Source organism: Sphaeramia orbicularis, chromosome 6 (assembly GCF_902148855.1).
Source record: "Sphaeramia orbicularis chromosome 6, fSphaOr1.1, whole genome shotgun sequence".
Taxonomy (NCBI): Eukaryota; Metazoa; Chordata; class Actinopteri; order Kurtiformes; family Apogonidae; genus Sphaeramia; species Sphaeramia orbicularis.
Window position 1 is genome coordinate 56,451,455 of NC_043962.1, and position 20,809 is coordinate 56,472,263.

Consider the following 20,809-nt stretch of genomic DNA (forward strand, 5'->3'; position numbering starts at 1 on the left):
TTGAAAATAGTCAGGTAAACAAAACATAAATTTTGAACAAACAAACATCAAGATGTCAAAAAGAAAAAGCATTTCAACAAATAAATTTAAGGAAAAAAAAGCATAGATTTAAAGACACAAGGCAGAATAGACAAATAATAGTATATTAAAAGAAAAAAACAATATATCTAACACAAATAAATAAATAAATGCATCAGTGAGTTCAGTCTATTTTAAAGAATTCTTTATAAATTGTCAAGGTGCTAGAGCTTTTTTTGTTAAAGATAAATTCTAAAGATTTAATATATTTTTCAAATTCCATCAGGAAGATTTTAAAATTTGGGTGTGTTTTTGGTATATTTATTTTTATGTATATGAAATTTTCCAAATAAAATGATCAAATTTACAACAAATTCTAAAGTATGAATGCCTTGTTCAAAATATGTAATTACATTTTGAGATGTTCTATTTATTTTTTCATTATTTTTTGATATGATATATTTTTCAATTTTAGACCAGAAGTCAGAAGAGTGTTCACACACAAAGAATAAGTGTAGAGTAGTTTCAGGACAAAAGTTACACATTTCTTCCACGTCAGAAAAATCGAGACAAAATAGCATTGGAGGGATGTAAGTTGTGTCAGATCTTCAGTTGTAGGATCCTCCTTTTGTTGCTCAGACAGTGTTCATGTGCTCCTCTGAACTACTATGTTCACACTCCTGTTTCAAACCATGTCACTGAGGGAGGGGCGTGGGCGCTACTTTGCCGCTGATTGGTCGTCACGAGCTGAGTGACAGTCGGTGCGGGCCAATGGAGGGCTGCCACACTGTGGTTAGGAGCGGCCTTGCTCCGCCTCTTCCTCGTCCTCAGACCCAGAGCGGAGCCGCATCCCGGGCCCAGCACCTCCACAGAACACACAGAAGAGCACCAGGACCGCACACCGGCTCCGACCAGACCCGAACCTACACCCGGACCCGGACCCTCAGGATGTGGAAGCTGCTGTTCGTGTTGGCCTTGTCCGGCTGGGGCTCGTGCAGGGCCAGTGACGTCCTGGACTACACCGACGACGATTTCGAAAGCAAGATCGGAGACCACGACCTGGTCCTGGTCGAGTTCTTCGCACCATGGTGGGTATTTAGTATTAAAGCTCATCTGGGCCTCTGGGACCTGGTCTGGGTCTGGTTCTGGTGCAGGTTGTGCTCCTAAAGCCGCATTTCCGTCCTTTATCTGTAAAGTGGACCCGGTTCTGGTCCAGGTTGGGTCTACTTGGTCCCTCTTTCTTCATAGCTGACCCTTTCAGATCCGGGGTTTCTTACTAGTTTTGTGTGTTTTTCATATTTCTTCTTCTTTTCGTGTGTTTTTCATAATTTTTAAACCTGGTTCTGTAGTGGTTCAGATGAGCAGAGCCGGTCTAAGCTAACACCTGTGTTAAATACGTCATGTGTGTCATATCAGACCCTGACATGGTCCTCCTATTCTTTTTCTTCTTTTATTTACTGTGCTCCTGTTGCTGCTGCTGGTGTTTGTGTCCTAGTCCTGCTTCAGCCTTTCAGTCTGTTCTGTTACTGCTAACTGAGCATTAGCCTTTAGCTGAAACCGAAACCACAGAGCCGGCTCTTAAACCACTGAACCGGGCTTTAGTACCTGTCAGAACCAGGTGTGGTCCGCATCACCCACCCCTACCTGTCCAACCTCATTAAACTGATGTAAATCCTGCGGGAAACCTTTAATATTGGTTGAACTTGTTTTAAATCAACGTGAATGAGGTGATGAGGAAGTTGGGGGCGTGGCCTACACTGTTGTAACACTCTGATTGGACAGGGAAGTTTGGGTGTCCACCTCTGATTGGTTCTGGTCGAGAGTGACGTGGACCACTAAGACAAACTTGAATAAAATGGAAGAAAATCAGGATCTGAGGCTGGACCAGGACTAGGAACAGGATTTAACTGAACCCAGAAGGACCAGGACTAGGAACAGGATTTAACTGAACCCAGAAGGACCAGGACTAGGAACAGGACTTAACTGAACCCAGAAGGACCAGGACTAGGAACAGGATTTAACTCAGTGTTTTTCAACCTTTGGGTCGGGACCCCAACTGTGATCGCCTGAAATTTCTGGCAATTGATAAAAATTAAGAAAAATGTACTAATAAAAAAATATATTGTAAGTTGAGACAGACAATCACAATCCATAAAAGACATGACAAACTGTGAAGCTGAAACTGAAGCACTGTGGTTGTGTTTATGTTTCAAATGTTCATTGTGGCCAGTTTAAGATGCTGCAGAGTTCTTGTTTGTTCAGTATTAATTGTCCTCCTTGTAAATCCAAACTGGACTGACTGGACAGATCTAGACCAAGGACAATAAAATTCTCCCTTTGTGCAGTAATCTACACCTGGATTTACTGCCTCTGTCCATAATAATATACATTATATAGACTAAATGACATCTAAAATTAACTTGCATGATCTAAAACAAATTAATTGTTGCAAAAAAATGTCTCCGTTCTGGGGTCAGCAGAAATTTATGATGTTAAAATGAGGTCACGAGCCAAAAAAGGTTGGGAACCACTGATTTAACTGAACCCAGAAGGACCCAGTGTTATTTTTGTGTCAGCTCCCGAATGAATTTTTTCAGTATATTTAACCTTTAAGTGATTTATCATCATTTATCATAATATCATCCTCTTTTTTTTTTTTTTTTTCCACTGTAAATCATGTATTTTCCTATTTTCAATTTAGATGTTCATGAAAACTCAGAGTAAATCCAAAGGTTATTATATCACAACAGATAAAACTGAAGAAAAAATGACATTATTCCCATTCCACTGTGATAAAACATGTCCAAGTCATTTGTCATTAACCCATAACAACCCAGAGCTACTTTTATGTCACTTCCAAAATGAAGTTTTCTGTCTACTTAACCATTTATTCTAATATTATCCTCTGAATTTTGTATTTTTTCAGTGTAAGTCATGTATTTTCCTATATTTAATTCACTGATAATGTAAATGCTCATAAAAGCTCAGGTTAAAGTTGCAGGTTATATCAGAAACAGACAAAACTGAAGAAAAACTGACGTTTTCGGCAAAATCTGTCATTACTTGAACATAAACCCAGTGTGTCCATCCACTGTCACTGATCCAACTCCATGGGTTTTACTGGTGAACCAATGTTGTTGAAAATGCCGGTGTTTCCACGGTAACTGCGGTGCCTCTGATCATCTAAACGGGTCATATCTGATGACCACGAAAAGATGCACCAATTATTTACCTGGTTTGATAGGATTATTGTCTCGACAAGCATTAAACCGTTTAGATCAGTAGATGGTTTTGGTCGTTAGTGGATGTTTGGGTCTTTAAGGGTTAAAATAGAGGATGTGGATCCAGTTCTGTGACTGAGAAAGAACCAGACTGATGAGCATGATTTGCCAAAGTAGATAAAGTAGAATCCAGTTTTTTCATCGGATAATGAACTTATGTTGAGTTAAAGGTTGTGAAATGAGGTTTTCTTTTCACTTATAAAGTAATTCACCTAGACTCTGAAAAGCCTGAAATGCTTGAAGCCAGGGAAGCCTAGGACAGGTTTTGTCATAATTGTTCATTTGTGTGTAAAACATTCCTCAAACATTACATTTCTGACATGATCATAAAGAGAATTTCATCACATTACCAGTAGAACCCGGATCATCTAGATCGTTCTCAGGTTAAGTCCTGCTTTAGCTTCTCTGTAGTCTCTGAAATGTGGATCAGAAATGAAGACCAGGACTTAAAGGTCTGGGATCAGATAAAGACACCTTCATGACCTGACTGCAGCACGTTCACATTTATGAAGAGAATACTGTGAATATGGAGGTGATTCATGTAACTCCGATTCAGAGGTCAAAGCTCATCCTCTGTGTTTCATAACGTTCAGCCTGAACAAGGTCATGTGAGAATGAACCGATTTAGATACATGTAAGAAGGGTTTGGAATCTGGGTTATACACAACATTAAAGAAGTTATACTGCTGCTACTACTATTATTGTTATTATTATTATTATGTTGTAGGGATGTAACGATTACCGGTATAACGATAAACCGCAGTAAAACTGCAGATGGTTAGTATTACCTTTTAAATTCTAATTCTCATGACAACCATGTTTGATTAGCGCACTTTTAGGGGAAATAACCTTGTATAAAAATCTGCTTTTATGTCAAATATTTGCGTATAGTTTTAATTTATTACAATTTTAATTTTCTATACCTAATATTTGAACCAATATTCACTTTTAAAGTCTGTGAAAAGGTTCATTAAGCATCTGTGTGTTATTTATGCAATAAATTATATACATTTTTCAAATCGGATTTTATATATTTTTTTTGTGTGTTTTTTGTCCTTTTGTGTTTTTATAGTAGGTTAAAGTGAAAAAATTATAGACAGATGATATAGATGAAGTTGTGCTGAAACAACAGATCCCAAACATGGGTATAGTAAACATTTGTTTCTATAGTATATAAAGGCTAAATCAAAAGGACTGAAAAACAGACAAAATAGACTCAGACCACTAAGGGTTAATATTTGAATGTTTCTGCAACAGAAGGGACATTGTGCCAATTATTTTATTTGTTTTTTTTGTTTTGTTTTTTTTCCAAATACAACTTGGTTAAATTATTTCAGTGTGTGTATTAGTACTTTTTGAACATTTTGAGCACAATTTCAACAACACCATAATAATAATGATAACCGTGATAATTTTGGTCACAATAACCGTGATATGAAATTTTAATATCGTTACATCCCTATCATGTTGCTCTTTTTACGTCTGATATTTGCTAATAAAGGTGTTCAACAGGTTATTAACACATGCATAGAAGGAAGCACTTGTTTCTAAATGTACTCTGTAATCTGCTGCGGTTTTCTTCCTGTTCTGCTGTTGAACTCCGTTTGTTCACTGTGTTCTACCGCTGATGCTACAACCTGCAGAAAAACAGGTTTACTGAGGTTTAATGTCATCAGAGTGTCAGGGTTTAATACAGCAGGGAGTAATGGGAGCAGCTCCAGGTGTTGATCTGATCCCTCTGCTCCGTTTCCAGGTGTGGTCACTGTAAACGTCTGGCTCCTGAATATGAAGCGGCCGCTACTCGTTTGAAAGGAATCGTCGCTCTGGCCAAGGTACCGCATGATTCTGGACTCTGGAGTTTGTGTGTGTGGTTCTGTACAGGTCCATGTTCTGTCAGTCACATGAGCTCTTCATCCTCAGGTGGACTGTACCTCCAACAGTAACACCTGCAGTAAATATGGAGTCAGCGGATACCCAACCCTGAAGATCTTCAGAGACGGAGAAGAGTCTGGACCCTACGATGGACCCAGAACCGCCGGTATGTGGAAACCACGCCCACCCAAGTCTGCTTCTGGTTCTGCTTCTACTTATTAATGACTGGGGTAGGACTAACAGTAACTCTGTCTGTGCAGATGGAATTGTAAGTTTCCTGAAGAAACAGGCTGGTCCGGCATCTGTGGAGCTGAAGACTGAAGCTGAGCTGCAGAAGTTCACCTCAGACCAGGACGCCAGCGTCGTAGGTCAGAACCACGACACGTTTTATGTCCAGTTAAAACCAGGCAGCAATGGTTCAGGCCCAGTTTACGCCAAGGTTATTATCGTTAACAAAAACTAACGAAATGACGAAAACTAGAATTGTAAAAACATTTTCGTTAACTGAAACACATAAAAACTATAATTAAAAGAAAAAAATGATAACGAACTGAAACTGTATTGTGTGTTTACAAAACTAACTAAAACATATAAAATTATGGATGAAATTCCCTTTGTTTTCGTCTTTGTCAATGTCGGATTGATATGAAATTGATTTATTTCCCTCTAGCAATTTTAGCTAGCGTCACTATATGACACTTGACGGTCCGTCACTTGTCATTTAGTCGTCTTCTGGTCCCCACTCTACCTGGAAACATGGAGACTAAAGTTGGGAGAAAGCAGCAGAGTCCTGTCTGGGATTTATTTGAATACAACGACAGAGAAGAAGAGAAAAGAGACCACTGAACTACAACTAAACTAAAACTAAGTATTTAGAAAAACATAAAAACTAATTAAAACTAACTGAATTAGAGAAAAAAAGTCCAAACTAAATAAAACTAAACTATAATGAAAAATCCAACACATTTATAACCTTGTTTTACACAATGACACTCTTGGGTGAAAATGACAATGTTTGATCAGATGTGCCTTTCACTTAGACTGCAACAGTGTTTTTTGGGTTTAAAATGTAAAAAAGTGAACCCACCTTCCAGAGTGGAAACCTTAAACACACTCCACTGTCGCATCACTGCCTAAAGGGTTGAATATGCAAAACTGTGCATGCGCCAGTACAGGAAAACAGTAACATGTCAGATTATTTCCCTGCGACGGACCTTCCAGTCGCCCTAGCCGCTCATATTTACATCCAAGAGTTGTTTCAGCACCTGTCATGAGTCTTTTATAGAGAGCAGAGAGGGAAGATGTTCTGTTTCATGTTCTGTGATTGTATTTGGTGTTAGGAGAGAACAGGAAGTAGAACGGTTCTATGCAGGCGCTTGGTCTTGGTGGTGCTGGTGTCACCTGGTGATCAGACTATATCCATAAATAGGACATTTCACACACTTTTGCCTGTTCGTCTGCATGCAGATTTTCCCCCAGAATGCGTGTCTAAACACGGAATTAAAAGTGAGAAGGCAGCTCCACTTTTGTGTTTTCGGTTCAGATTGTTTCCGTCTAAACCAGGGGCCTCAAACATGCGGCCCGCCAAAGGTTCCAATCTGTGGGATGAATTTGTAAAGTACAGAAGATATTAACAGTCAAGGGCGTCAAACTTGAAAATAACAGCATAATAACCTAGAAATAATGACTCCAAATTTTCTTCTTGGTTTAATGTGGAAAAAAATAATATGCCATCATATATATAAATAATGACAACACTAATTTTTTCTCTTTGATTTACTGCAAAGAACATTAAATTCTGATATCCTTTAATAATAAAACGTCAATAACCTGAACAAATATGAACAACCTGTAATGTCTAAAGAAAAATAAGTGCAATTTTAACAATATTCTGCCTGTTTTGTGTCTTGGTAGATCTGATCTGTAATGCAACATGTAGAAATCATAAATTGAGGCAGAATATTGATCAAATTTTTCTTCTTCTTATTTCTTCTTATTTTCTTTTCAGAAATTTCAGTTTTTTCATACTATTCATATCTTTTTTGTTTGGATAGTTTGTAAAATGTACATGTTTTCATAATTTAATGTTATTTTTTTGCATATAAAAAATTTGGAGGTGTCATTATTTATAGGTTGTTATGCTATTATTTGTCTGGTCGGCCCACTGCAGATCAAATCGGGCTGAATGTGGCCCCTGAGAGAAAATGAGTTTGAGAGCCCTGGTCTAAACGTAGCCTCAGTTTGAATAAAAGTTCAGCTAGTTCAGCTGTACCATGCATCATAATCCTGACTCCACCTCCTACACCAACATTAAACCCTGACTCCGCCTACAGGTTTCTTCGCGGACCCTCAAAGTTCAGCTCAGTCCGACTTCCTGAAGGCGGCCAGTTCTCTGAGAGACAACTACCGCTTCGCTCACACCAACAGTGAGGATCTGCTGAAGGCCCATGGCATCGACACAGAGTGAGTAAACCTGCCTGAACGGAGCCGGCGTGGGGCGTCAGGTCATGTGATCCTCACCTGGACTGTCTGTTCCTCCTCAGGGCCGTCGTACTGTTCAGACCTCCGAGGCTCTACAACAAGTTTGAAGATCCTACAGTGAAATACAGCGAAGAGAAGTTCACCAGCAACAAAATAAAGAGGTTCATCCAGGACAACATGTGAGTGGGGCCGGTACGGGTCCTGAGTCTGTACAGACCAGCCCCTCTATCAGAACCAGGACTAAGGGGTCGGCAAGGTCACTTCAGGTTCAGTTCTGGGTTTTCAGAATTATAGAGGTATAGTGTATGGTCCAGATCCAGTGGTACCACAGGGACCCATGTCCTGTTCAGTAGTGTCTGTGTTTAAACTCAGTAACTGATCTGCACGTTTCATACACGTATGAACAGGTGTGAGTCAGTTCTGTCACATGACACACGGTACAACTGACAGAAAGAACATTTGGGGTTAAAAAGACTTAAACTCCTGCTGCGTGACACTAGGGCTGTGTACCGGCAAGAATCTGGCATTACGATGCAAATCACAATACTAGGATCACGATACGATATATCATGATATATCATGATACTGTTAAAAAGGCAATTTTTTTTGGTTTGTTTCTTTTTTTAATTGATTATTTCCTTGAAGAATTGAATTACACCAGAAATCTGTGCAAATACTAAACACATTTTTATTTGATCAGAACAGGATCTAATGTTCTATCACAAAATGTTTCTGTGTTAAAGCTTAAATTCTGTTTTCCAGACATTCCAGTTTCAGATCCTGTTCAAATGTTCAGATTCTGTTAGTTCAGAACTAACATCAGAACAGGATTTGAGTTCAATCCTGACAAAGAAACCAACATTATTTAATAAGTGTTAAATAACATATAAACAAAAAAACCCAAAAGTGAACCTCCACAATATCTGCATTTGAATAAATGCCTAAAAATATTGATACAGTACTTTTTTAATATCGATACAGTATTGTGAAATGAAATATCACAATATATTGCAGAAGCCATGTTTTCTTACACCCCTACGTGACATGGGGACTCAAAATGTACATAATTTTTATTTACTTTACTCAAATGTCCCAAACATGCTGTTCTCCTCATAAATGGATCCTAAATGAAACATAAGGCTTTAGCTCTGATGGAAAACTACAACTGGGATCAATATTGGATCAAAATGTTGAAATGATCAGTTTTTATGAACACAGATCTGTTGGGACATGAGGACAGCAGTTTGGACCTCTGTTCAGTATCACAATAAAAGACTGACTGGAACTAAAACTCTGCAGATCTGATCATACACTTTTATTGAACAGACGTATTACAACTGCAGTGAGGTGGAGCTGTTCTTTTGGCGCCGTGCAGGGTTCCTCTGGGTTCTCTGGGTTCTCAGGTGTATATCGGTCCTGTCGGTGCCCCTGACTACAGTGCTGATGATCTGGTATCGGTCCCTGAACGTCTTCAATGGCAGCTCACTGCTCCCAGTGTGTGCTAATGCTAATTATTAACGCTAACAGTAGAGACTGTGTGTAAGGATTACAGAAGTACAGATAACAAAGGGAGTGGACCTTAACAACCCCAGAACCTCAATGAAAATATATAATCTGATTGAAAAACTTTCAACAGTTAGTTTGGGATCAATGAACTCTAAACACTTCAACTTGTTCTTATTTTTTTAATTATTCCGTCCTTATGGGGTAAGAAGCTGTCAAAATATTTGTGTGCATAAGATAGATATGTGTTTATTAGGGCTGTAAGAAAATATCAGTTCTGCAGTATATCATGTCACAATACTGTATTGATATTAAAAAGTACTGTATTGATATTTTTAGGTATTTATTCAAATGCAGATATGGCGGAAGCTCATTTTTGTGTTTCTTTATTGTTTATATTTTCTTTATTATTATTATTTTATACTGTTTTATTAAATGATGTTTATTTGAATCATCCTAAAAGCACTTTTTACTGTCTGAGAGGCAGATGGGAGTTCCTTTGATGGGATTGCACAAAATAAATGTTATGCTAGTTATGAACTAATAGAATATGGACAAACAAACAAACAATTGCCTTTTTAACAGTATCATGATATATCCTATCATCATCCTAGTATTGTGATTTGTATCATATCACCAGATTCTTGCCGACACACAGCCCTAGTGTTCATATTAGTCTATAGATGTGCAAAAAATTAATGTGTAAACTGTTGAACGAGTTCAGTCGTACATAAAATGTATTGTGTGTATTTTATTAGAATACGAATGAAAAAGTTTTAACAAGAACTACAAACAGGAAATACAACTTTACGATTGTTCTTTCTCCATGAATATTAATTCACCAACATGACTCTACTGTAAAAAATCCGTCCCCACTTCACAGACATTATTTACAGAGCAGAGGATCCATGGATTCAGACTGACCATGAGTTCAGGGTCCAGATCAGGTCCAGATCAGGTCCAGATCAGACCAGATCACTGTTCACGGTGGATGGCCAAGTCAGCGAGCTAAATCGGGTCCAATCCAACCATTAGTCCACTGTTCTGTCCTCAGAGAAGGAGCCTGAACTCATGGTCAGTCTGTGAATCCATGGATCCTCTGAGCCACAAACCGTATTCATGATGGAGAAAGTGCAATTATAAAGTAGTATTTTGTGTTCGTAATTCTTGTCAAAACTTTTTCATTCGTATTGTGATAAAATACACACAGAACATTTAATGTATGACTGAACTCCTTCCAGAGTTTACACACATTTATTTTTTGTACATCTACAGACTAATATGCACACATCTGTCTTATATACATGAATCTGTTGACAGTAAACTAACTCCATACTTCCTTCTGCTTATCTGATATTTGTGTCCAACTCATTTGTTGGACACTGTTCACCTGATGCTTTTCAAATTTGACACGTGTTCTTTACCACTAGTAGAGATGCAGCGCACAGTTTATGAGCAAAATTCAATTTTTGGATTTTTTTTTTTTTTTTTTTTTACAAATGTTCGAAAATTTGTCCAGTCAATTTCTCGAACACTATTGCCGGATTCTTTTCAAATTTGACATAAGTTCTTTACATGTGTTTTTCTCTCAAATTTCTGTGTGTTTTTTTTGTTTGTTTGTTTGTTTTGTTTTTTTCAAGGTTTTTGAAAAGATTGAAAGTTAAGACACAAAATGTCGGGTTATCAGTAAACTCTGTTTCCTTTTTCATTTGTTTGTCTTCAGTTTCGGAATCTGTCCTCACATGACGGACGACAACAAAGACCAGCTGAAGGGCAAAGACCTGCTGGTGGCCTACTATGACGTGGACTACGACAAGAACCCCAAAGGGTCCAACTACTGGAGGAACAGGTGGGTCTGACCTCTGGGCGTCCTGTTCTGGTTTTGGTCTGGTTCTCCCGTTACCGTCGGCGTGGTTCTGCGCTAAAACCTTTGGTGGGATGTGTTTCAGGGTGATGAAAGTGGCCAAAGGTTTCCTGGATCAGGGGAAGAAGCTGAACTTCGCTGTTGCCAGTAAGAACGCCTTCATGCACGACGTGTCCGAGTTCGGACTGGACGGCAGCTCAGGAGAACTTCCTCTGGTCGCCATCAGAACCGCCAAAGGAGACAAATACGTCATGAGCGAGGAGTTCTCGTAAGTCGCTGATAAAACCTACATCTGATGAATGTTGAGACCCGGGTCCGATCCAGGGTCACGTGTATGCGGGTCAGACGGGTCCTGACGGTTCTGCTCTGTTTCAGTCGTGACGGTAAAGCCCTGGAGCGTTTCCTTCAGGATTACTTTGACGGAAAGTTGAAGCGGTACCTTAAATCGGAGCCGATCCCCGAGAACAACGACGGACCCGTGAAGGTGAGTCTAGAACCAGGACCTGGTGGACCTGTCCAGGGTTTAGATTAGGGCTCTCAAACTCATTTTAGTTCAGTTCCACATTCAGCTAAATTTGATCTGAAATGGGCCGGACCAGTAAAATAACAACAGAAGAACCTGGAAACAATGGCAACTGCAAACTTAGGTCTGTTTTAGTGTAAAGAGAAAAAAACATTAAATTATGAAAATACTTTTATAAACTATCTAAACAAAAAAGATGTGATTAACCTGAAAAAAATGAAATTTCTTAAAAAAAATAAGTGCAATTTTAACAATCTTCTGCCTCAGCTTCTCATTAGTCCATGTGCATTCTGGATCAGATCTCCAAAGACACTAAACACTGAGGAACAGGAAGAAAAGAGTTCAAACTGGACTGAATTTAATACAGACATTTCAGGTTGTTCATATTTGTTCAGGTTAGTCACATTTTATTGGTACAGGAGAGTTTGGAAATGTAAATATTTTCATAATTTAATGTTATTTTTTGCACTAAAACAAAGACAAAAATTTCAAGTTAATTCAAGATTTTTTGCGAAATTTAAGATTTTTTTTGTTTAATTCAAGATATTTTTTGTCTTAATTCAAGAATTTTGTTTTTTTTTTTTGCTTAAGTGAAAAAAATATCTTGAATTAATTCAAGATATTTTTTGACTTAATTCAAGATTTTGTTTGGCTTAATTCAAGATATTTTTTTTGCTTAATTCAAGTTTTTTTTTTTTGGCTTAATTCAACAATTTTTTTTGGCTTAATTCAACTTTTTTTTTTGTTTGCTTAAGCGAAAAAAATATCTTGAATTAATTCAAGATACTTTTTTGTCTTAATTCAAGATTTTTTTTTGGCTTAATTCAATATTTTTTCCTTAATTCAAGCTTTTTTTTTTTTTTTTTTTTTGCTTAATTCAAGACTGTGGAATTTTAGACTTTTCAAAAACATCCCAGGGGCCAGATTGGAACCTTTGGCGGGCCGCCTTTGGCCCCCGGGCCACATATTTGAGGGCCCTGGTTCAGATGGTCCTGGGATGTGAACTGAACCCTGGACTCTGTTTGGTCTTCAGGTGGTTGTCGCTGAGAACTTCGACTCCATCGTTAACGACGACAGTAAAGACGTTCTGATCGAGTTCTACGCCCCGTGGTGTGGACACTGTAAGAACCTGGAGCCCAAATACAATGAGCTGGGAGAGAAGGTGAGACCAGTACCCAGACCGGTACCTGATGACAGAGACCAGGTTTTGGACCCAATAATAAACCATTTAAAATGCTGAACATCTTCTCTGCTCCTTCAGCTCATCAATGATCCAAACGTGGTCATTGCCAAGATGGACGCCACTGCTAATGACGTCCCATCACCGTACGAAGTCAGCGGGTGAGTCTGAGGATCAGGGACCAGACTATGTCCTGGTACTGGTTAACCCTTTCATGCATACTGTTCGCTACAGTGGACAGTTGTTCTCCAGCTGTTCTCTGTATGTTCATGGGTTTCGTTGTTTTAGTTCCAGATCAGCCGACACAGTGGACGCTAATGCACCATCCCATAATACACTGACATCCATACAATCACTGTAACTTTGCTGTTCTAGATAAACCTGATCTGCACTAACATGTTTGAGTGTAAATCAATTGCTAATCGTTATTAGGCTGTAATTAACACTTTTCTGGAAAAAAAGGTTGTTGTTTTTTTTTGGTTTTTTTTGCATATCCTCCTGAAACCCAGCAATGCATTTTGTCCTCTGTAGGGGACAAAAGTTTGACAGTTTTACTTTAAAATTGCTGTGCATTGCAAAGGACATTCCATAAAAAACATCAGTAAATAAATAAAAATAATTTTAAAAATGTATCTGAAAAAACTGTTGCATTATGCAGTTTCCAATCAAGACCATTTTTTAATGTAAAAAAGCTAAAACTGTCCATTTCCTGGGTCTCAGGAGGAAACGATCTCTATGAAATAAGTAATAACTAATATTAGAGTATGATCAAATGTGAGAAAACAGCAGCAATTTAGCAATTAGCAGCATTAAAATGTTTTTATTTCATAGTTTTCACACAGTTTATCACTTCCTGATGATGATTTTTAAATGCATGTTTAATTGCTTAAAAACTTAAATGCATGCTGTCCAGCTGAGTGGACATTTTTGTAACTCCACAAAAAATAGGTTCATTAAAAAAAAAAAAAAAAAATCAATTGCCAATTTTTTTTCATGCCTAAAGAGGAATACAAACACTCAAGAAAAAAATATTGACTAAGGTTCTCATAATTCATGCATGAAAGGGTTCAAGTACTGAACAGAGAAAAACCCACTGTCTTGTTTATTCATAATATTCTGTGAATATTATTGACATTCAGTTTAATTCACATGGATATTTGACATGTTTTATTCACTGACTGAACTAATGAATGTATTTAAAGTGTTTGTATTTAAAGTGTTTGTGTTTAATGTGTTTGTATTTAAAGTGTTTGTATTTAAAGTGTTTGTGTTTAATGTGTTTGTATTTAATGTGTTTGTATTTAAAGTGTTTGTATTTAAAGTGTTTGTGTTTAATGTGTTTGTATTTAAAGTGTTTGTAATCTGTGGTCTGTTTTTGTGCAGTTTCCCTACCATCTACTTCTCTCCAGCCGGACGTAAAATGAGCCCAAAGAAATATGAGGTCAGTTCCACTTGTGTGTTAAACTGGATTAAACAGATTCTGTTGAGTTCATCAGATGAATTCAATAACCTGACTGATCAGAGTGTGAAGAAGCGGCTGAAAAAGTCAATAAATGTTGAATCATTTCTCCAGTTTAAAGGTTAGAGGTGATTTTAAAATATTTGGAAAAGATAAATCAAGATAAAAACAGCCCCAGTCTAATGTGTATTTTCTTTTTTTTTTTTAACCTTCATTTTGATTTAAAATAAATGAGCACAATCTTAGTTCTAACTCACCAGGATGAAAATGATATAAACGATGATTATTCATGATTTTAAATTGTTCTTGACGCTCAGAGCTTTTCATAAATCTACACATGGGCTTTAAGACTAAATTCAATGATGAATAAAATTATGATTTCCAAAAAGTACCTCGTGAATGTGGTATATTTGGTATTAGTACTTAATATACTATTAGCACAAATACTATGAACTACTTTTACTGTGTACTTTTAGAGTAATCCTACTCCAGAATCCATTCCACACTGCACTTGTGTTTGTTGTGTTCAGTGGTTGGAACAGATAAAATGTAAAAAAAGATTTAAACTTTTAAAAGTTTATGAGCTGTTATTTTTTACAGCTCCAGACTTTTATTTATTTATTTATTTATTTTTTGGCAGAAGAGGGGGCAAAATGGCTGACTGATAATAAAGGCTGCAGAGCCCTGGTCTGGAGAAATCAGAACAGTACCGCTGTCAGAGCTGATTCTGTGCATTAACGTCTGTTTTCATGTGACGGTGTTCAACTACAGAATCCCATCATCCTGAGCTGAACTCTAAACCTGCTGCACCTCTTAAACCTGAACCTGAACCTGAACCTGAACCTGTCTGTTTCCTCCTCAGGGCGGTCGTGAGGTGAGCGACTTCGTGGCGTACCTGAAGAGGGAGGCGTCCAACGTGTTGGTGATGCAGGACGAACCCAAGAAGAAGAAGAAGAAGAAGGACGACAAGTCTGAACTATAAGACCGGGACCAGAACCAGGACCAGGAGGAGCGGGTTTACATCCAATCCAGTCTCTGAACTCTCTGAAGCCCCTCCCCTTTCTGCTCTGAAGCCCCTCCTCCGTTAGATCCTCCTGCTCTGAACTGTAAGAGGCGGGGCCAAAGCCTAATCCGCCCGGCAACAAAAGAAAAAAACAATTTTAGGGAAAAGAGGGGACGCTTTAGAAAAAACCAGATAATTTCATTTTTCTGTCGGCTTGAAACTGACGCACTGAGCTCCGACGGGGTTAAAGGTTACTGGGTGGGGGATCCCTTTGGGTTGGTTTTGTTTTTGTTGGTTTTTTTTTGTTTTTTTCCACTTCTCTTGTTTTTGTACATTTGGAAGGATTGTGAAATAAAACGGCCCACAAAACCAAAAGGCATCTGAATGAATTTATTCATCTGTAACTGACGGTGCTGACTGATTAAACCACAGGTGTCAAACATGCGGCCCGGGGGCCAAATCCAGCCCACCAAAGGTTCCATTCCGGCCCTGCAGGATGAAAGTGTAAAACTGAACCTGAACAGTCCAGGTTGAACAAATCCTTTTGGTTCAGGTTCCACATACAGACCAGTGTGATCTACAGTCAAAAGAACAACACAATAAACCAGAAAGAATGACAACCACAAATTTTCTTTATGAAAAATTATGTGGAAAAAAATTTAGTGAAAAAAAGATTACACTGAAAATATTTACATTTACAAAACTATTCTTTCACAACAAAATGTAAATAAATACATAAATAAAAACAGATGAACAACCTGAACTGTGCAGTTTGAACAATATTCTGCCTGTTATTAAATGTTTGGTGCATTTATGGATCCACTGGGATCTGCAGTTGTGTTCAGAATAACAGATGGAATATTGGAGAAACTGTTCACATTTTAGTTCAAACTCCAACATTTTACCAATATTCTGCCTGTTATTAAATGTTTATGGAACACTGTGTGTAAATGTACATAAGTCAAGGCAGAATAGTGTTAAAATTGCACTAATTTTTCAAAAGAAGTTTGTGTTTTTTTCAGGTTATTCACTTTTTTTTTTTTTGTAAAATGTAAATATTTTCATAATTTAATTGGGGATTTTTTTGGACTAAAACAAAAAGAAAAACTTGGATTTGTCATTATTTCTAGGTTTTTCAGTCATTATTTTACTGGTCTGGCCCGCTGCAGATCAGATTGGGCTGAATATGGAACTGAACCAACATGAGTTTGACAGTCCTGGACTAAAGCGATCAGAAACATTTATTTAAACTCATTATGACACAAAGCAGCTCTGGGAAACTGAAAAACCTGAGCCCGACCGGCACCGCTCACTTTCACTTTTCTGTCTCAGATGGAAACTCCAGCTTCTACCATCAACACTCATGCATCAGTGTTCATTTCCCTCCTTTCCTGCTGGTCTTTTAATTACTCAGCTGTTCATTAACACTAGTTGAGTTTCCTCATCACTTTATGCCAGAGGTTTCAAACTCATGTTAGTTCAGTTCCACATTCAGCTAAATCTGATCTGAAATGGGCCGAACCAGCCAAATAATAACAGAATAATATAGAAATAATGTCAACTCCAAACTTTTCTCTTTGTTTTAGAGCGAAAAAAGTAAATTTACATTATGAAAAGGTTTCCATCTACAAACTATCCTTTCAAAAGATGTGAATAATATGAACAAACTGAAAAAATCAGTGTAATTTTAACACTATTCTGCCTCAGTTTATCATTTCCACATGTACATTAGAACTGACAGATCACAGTGGATCTACAAACACACAACATTTAATATCAGAATATTGTTCAAATTGTACTTCTCTTAAAACATTTCAGGTTGTTCATATTTGTTCAGGTTATTCACATTTTTTGCAAAATTATATTTTGTTTTAGTGTAAATACCAAGGTTCAAATAGTTTTGGATTTTTCATTATAGTTTTATTTAGTTTTGACTTTTTTTCTCTAATTCAGTTCGTTTTAATTAGTTTTTGGAACAGGTTTGGTAGTTTTTATTAGTTTTCATTTTTTTTCTAAATGCTTAGTTGTAGTTCAGTTGTAGTTCAGTTGTAGTTCAGTTGTAGTTCCGTTGTAGTTCAGTTGTAGTTTAGTTGTAGTTCAGTTGTAGTTTAGTTTTAGTTTAGTTGTAGTTCAGTTGTAGTTCAGTTATAGTTCAGTTGTAGTTCAGTTGTAGTTCAGTTGTAGTTTAGTTGTAGTTCAGTTGTAGTTCAGTTGTAGTTTAGTTGTAGTTCAGTTGTAGTTTAGTTTTAGTTCAGTTTTAGTTCAGTTGTAGTTCAGTTGTAGTTTAGTTGTAGTTTAGTTGTAGTTCAGTTGTAGTTCAGTTGTAGTTCAGTTGTAGTTTAGTTGTAGTTCAGTTGTAGTTCAGTTGTAGTTTAGTTGTAGTTCAATTTTAGTTCAGTTGTAGTTCAGTTGTAGTTCAGTTGTAGTTTAGTTGTAGTTCAGTTGTAGTTCAGTTGTAGTTTAGTTTAGTTGTAGTTCAGTTGTAGTTCAGTTGTAGTTTAGTTGTAGTTCAGTTTTAGTTTAGTTGTAGTTCAGTTGTAGTTTAGTTGTAGTTTAGTTGTAGTTCAGTTGTAGTTTAGTTTAGTTGTAGTTCAGTTGTAGTTTAGTTGTAGTTTAGTTGTAGTTTAGTTGTAGTTTAGTTGTAGTTCAGTTGTAGTTCAGCTGTAGTTCAGTTGTAGTTCAGTTGTAGTTCAGTTGTAGTTTAGTTGTAGTTCAGTTGTAGTTCAGTTGTAGTTTAGTTGTAGTTCAGTTGTAGTTCAGTTGTAGTTTAGTTGTAGTTCAGTTGTAGTTTAGTTGTAGTTTAGTTGTAGTTCAGTTGTAGTTCAGCTGTAGTTCAGTTGTAGTTCAGTTGTAGTTCAGTTGTAGTTTAGTTGTAGTTCAGTTGTAGTTTAGTTGTAGTTCAGTTGTAGTTTAGTTGTAGTTCAGTTGTAGTTCAGTTGTAGTTCAGTTGAAGTTTAGTTGTAGTTTAGTTGTAGTTCAGTTGTAGTTTAGTTGTAGTTTAGTTGTAGTTCAGTTGTAGTTCAGTTGTAGTTCAGTTGTAGTTTAGTTGTAGTTCAGTTGTAGTTTAGTTGTAGTTCAGTTGTAGTTTAGTTGTAGTTCAGTTGTAGTTCAGTTGTAGTTCAGTTGAAGTTTAGTTGTAGTTTAGTTGTAGTTTAGTTGTAGTTCAGTTGTAGTTTAGTTGTAGTTTAGTTGTAGTTTAGTTGTAGTTCAGTTGTAGTTTAGTTGTAGTTCAGTTGTAGTTCAGTTGTAGTTTAGTTGTAGTTTAGTTGTAGTTTAGTTGTAGTTCAGTTGTAGTTTAGTTGTAGTTCAGTTGTAGTTTAGTTGTAGTTCAGTTGTAGTTCAGTTGTAGTTCAGTTGAAGTTTAGTTGTAGTTCAGTTGTAGTTTAGTTGTAGTTTAGTTGTAGTTCAGTTGTAGTTCAGTTGTAGTTCAGTTGTAGTTTAGTTGTAGTTCAGTTGTAGTTCAGTTGTAGTTTAGTTGTAGTTCAGTTGTAGTTTAGTTGTAGTTCAGTTGTAGTTCAGTTGTAGTTCAGTTGTAGTTTAGTTGTAGTTCAGTTGTAGTTTAGTTGTAGTTTAGTTGTAGTTCAGTTGTAGTTCAGTTGTAGTTCAGTTGTAGTTCAGTTGTAGTTCAGTTGTAGTTCAGTGGTCTCTTTTCTCTTCTTCTCTGTGCTCCTATTCAAATCAATCCCAGACAGGACTCTGCTGCTTTAGTCTCCATGTTTCCAGGTAGAGTGGGGACCAGAAGACGACTGGAAACCACAAGTGAACACAAGTGACGGAGCAAAAAGTGTCGTATGGAGACAGCACAGAAAACTGAGAGAGGGAAATAAATCTTTTTTTTTATTTTTATTTCGAATATGGAAATGATACAAGCTTCCTGATTACTACTATTTGACTTCTTTGCACAACATAATATAGAAATGAAAATTCAAGGAAGCATAAAATGAGACACACAAAAAGAAAAAAAAGTCATATTCGAAAAGGAGTGAAAAGAAGCAGAGCTTTCACCCCTTTGTCTAAACCAACGATATGTACATATATACATACATATACATACATATATGCACACATGCATACATATACACATACACCTACATATACATACATACACATATATGCATATACAGTACACATATATATACCCATGTGTATACACTTACATATATACAATCGATTTCATATGAGTCCAACACTGACAAAGACAAAAACGGAGGAAATTAAATGAAACATCTTTAACCCTTTCATGCATGAATTATGAGACCCTTAACCTAGATTTTATTCCTGAGTGTTTTTATTCCTCTTTAAACATGTAAAAAACAGGCCTAAAGAAAATTTTCTACTGAACCTATTTTTTCTTGGAGCTGCAAAAATGTCCGCTCAGCTGGACACCATGTTTAATTTTTGAAGCAAATAAACATGTATTTACTGATGTACTGTGTGAAAACTATGAAATAAAAACATATTTAATGCTTATTGTAGGTAACTCATTTATCAGACAGGGGTAGTTGTTTGTTTACATACTTCACTAGTTTGTCGGATAAATGAATTACCTACAATAATTATATGTGGCAGACACTATGAACCTTTAGCAGACAGTTTTAATGCTGCTAATCTGATGTTTTTCACATTTGAACACTAATACCAGTCATTAGTCACTGTGGAGATAATATGCAAAAAAACCAACAACTTCTGTTTATAAAAAACTGTTAATTACAGACTAATAACAATAAAAGCAATTGATTTACACTAAACATGTCACTGCAGATCAGGTTCATCTAGAACAGTGAAGTTACAGTAACGGTCTGAATGTCAGTGTATTATGGGATGGTGCAGAAGTGTCCACTGTGTTGGCTGATATGGAACTGAAACAACAAAACCCATGAATATACAAGAGAACAGCTGGAGAAGAACTGTCCACTGGAGTTTCATCTTCCTTTTCTGCTTCAGTCTCTAATAGAATCACTTTGTTTTCAAATACACACACACAAAAAAATATCACAAATTCATTCATAAAACAACAGCGTGGAAACGGATGAAAACTATGACACCACTGAGTCAAAGTCAGTGTCAAACGTGAGAAGGAACAAAAGCTCAGGTTAAACATCAGAGTATCCGAGAACAGCAGTAATCTGATACAAGGCAGATCCTCAGTTGTATCAGACAAAGCCTGGAGGAGCTGGTGGGCTTCATGAAGCACCGAGGCTTCAGTGACACTGACCTCTGGTGGAAACTACAGACACTGCACCCTCTGAAACAGGCACAGGAATGAACGGTTCCATTCCAGCTGTTGGCTGATGTGCCCTTGAGCAAAGCACTTAGCTCCCCAGGTGCCTGACATGGTGAACCCACTGCTCCTAACACGCAGTGTGTGTGTGTGTGTGTGTGTGTGTGTGTGTGTGTGTGTGTGTGTGTGTGTGTGTGTGTGTGTGTGTGATGCAGGATCTACTGATGCTTAAAGGCAGAACACAGACGACAGTGTGTGGTGTAAGTGTACGTGAGTGAACCTACTGACAGAGTAAACAGTCTGTTCTATTCTGTTCTATTCTATTCTGTTCTGTTCTATTCTATTCTATTCTATTCTGTTCTGTTCTATTCTATTCTATTCTATTCTGTTCTGTTCTATTCTAT

The 20,809-nt window shown here is 37.2% G+C and overlaps 1 protein-coding gene across 1 annotated transcript; it reads left to right on the forward strand.

The window, feature by feature from the left end:
• Positions 1–839: 839 nt before the first annotated feature.
• Positions 840–15,559, forward strand: LOC115421376 (protein disulfide-isomerase A3-like). The gene is made up of 13 exons (XM_030137258.1): positions 840–1,106; positions 5,053–5,131; positions 5,220–5,337; positions 5,432–5,539; positions 7,505–7,634; positions 7,715–7,831; positions 10,879–11,004; positions 11,105–11,287; positions 11,395–11,503; positions 12,576–12,704; positions 12,804–12,883; positions 14,106–14,163; positions 15,044–15,559. Exons 1-13 carry the CDS (start codon positions 967–969, stop codon positions 15,161–15,163), a joined length of 1,497 nt encoding a protein of 498 aa, XP_029993118.1. The 5' UTR covers positions 840–966; the 3' UTR covers positions 15,164–15,559.
• The last annotated feature ends 5,250 nt before the right edge of the window (positions 15,560–20,809 follow it).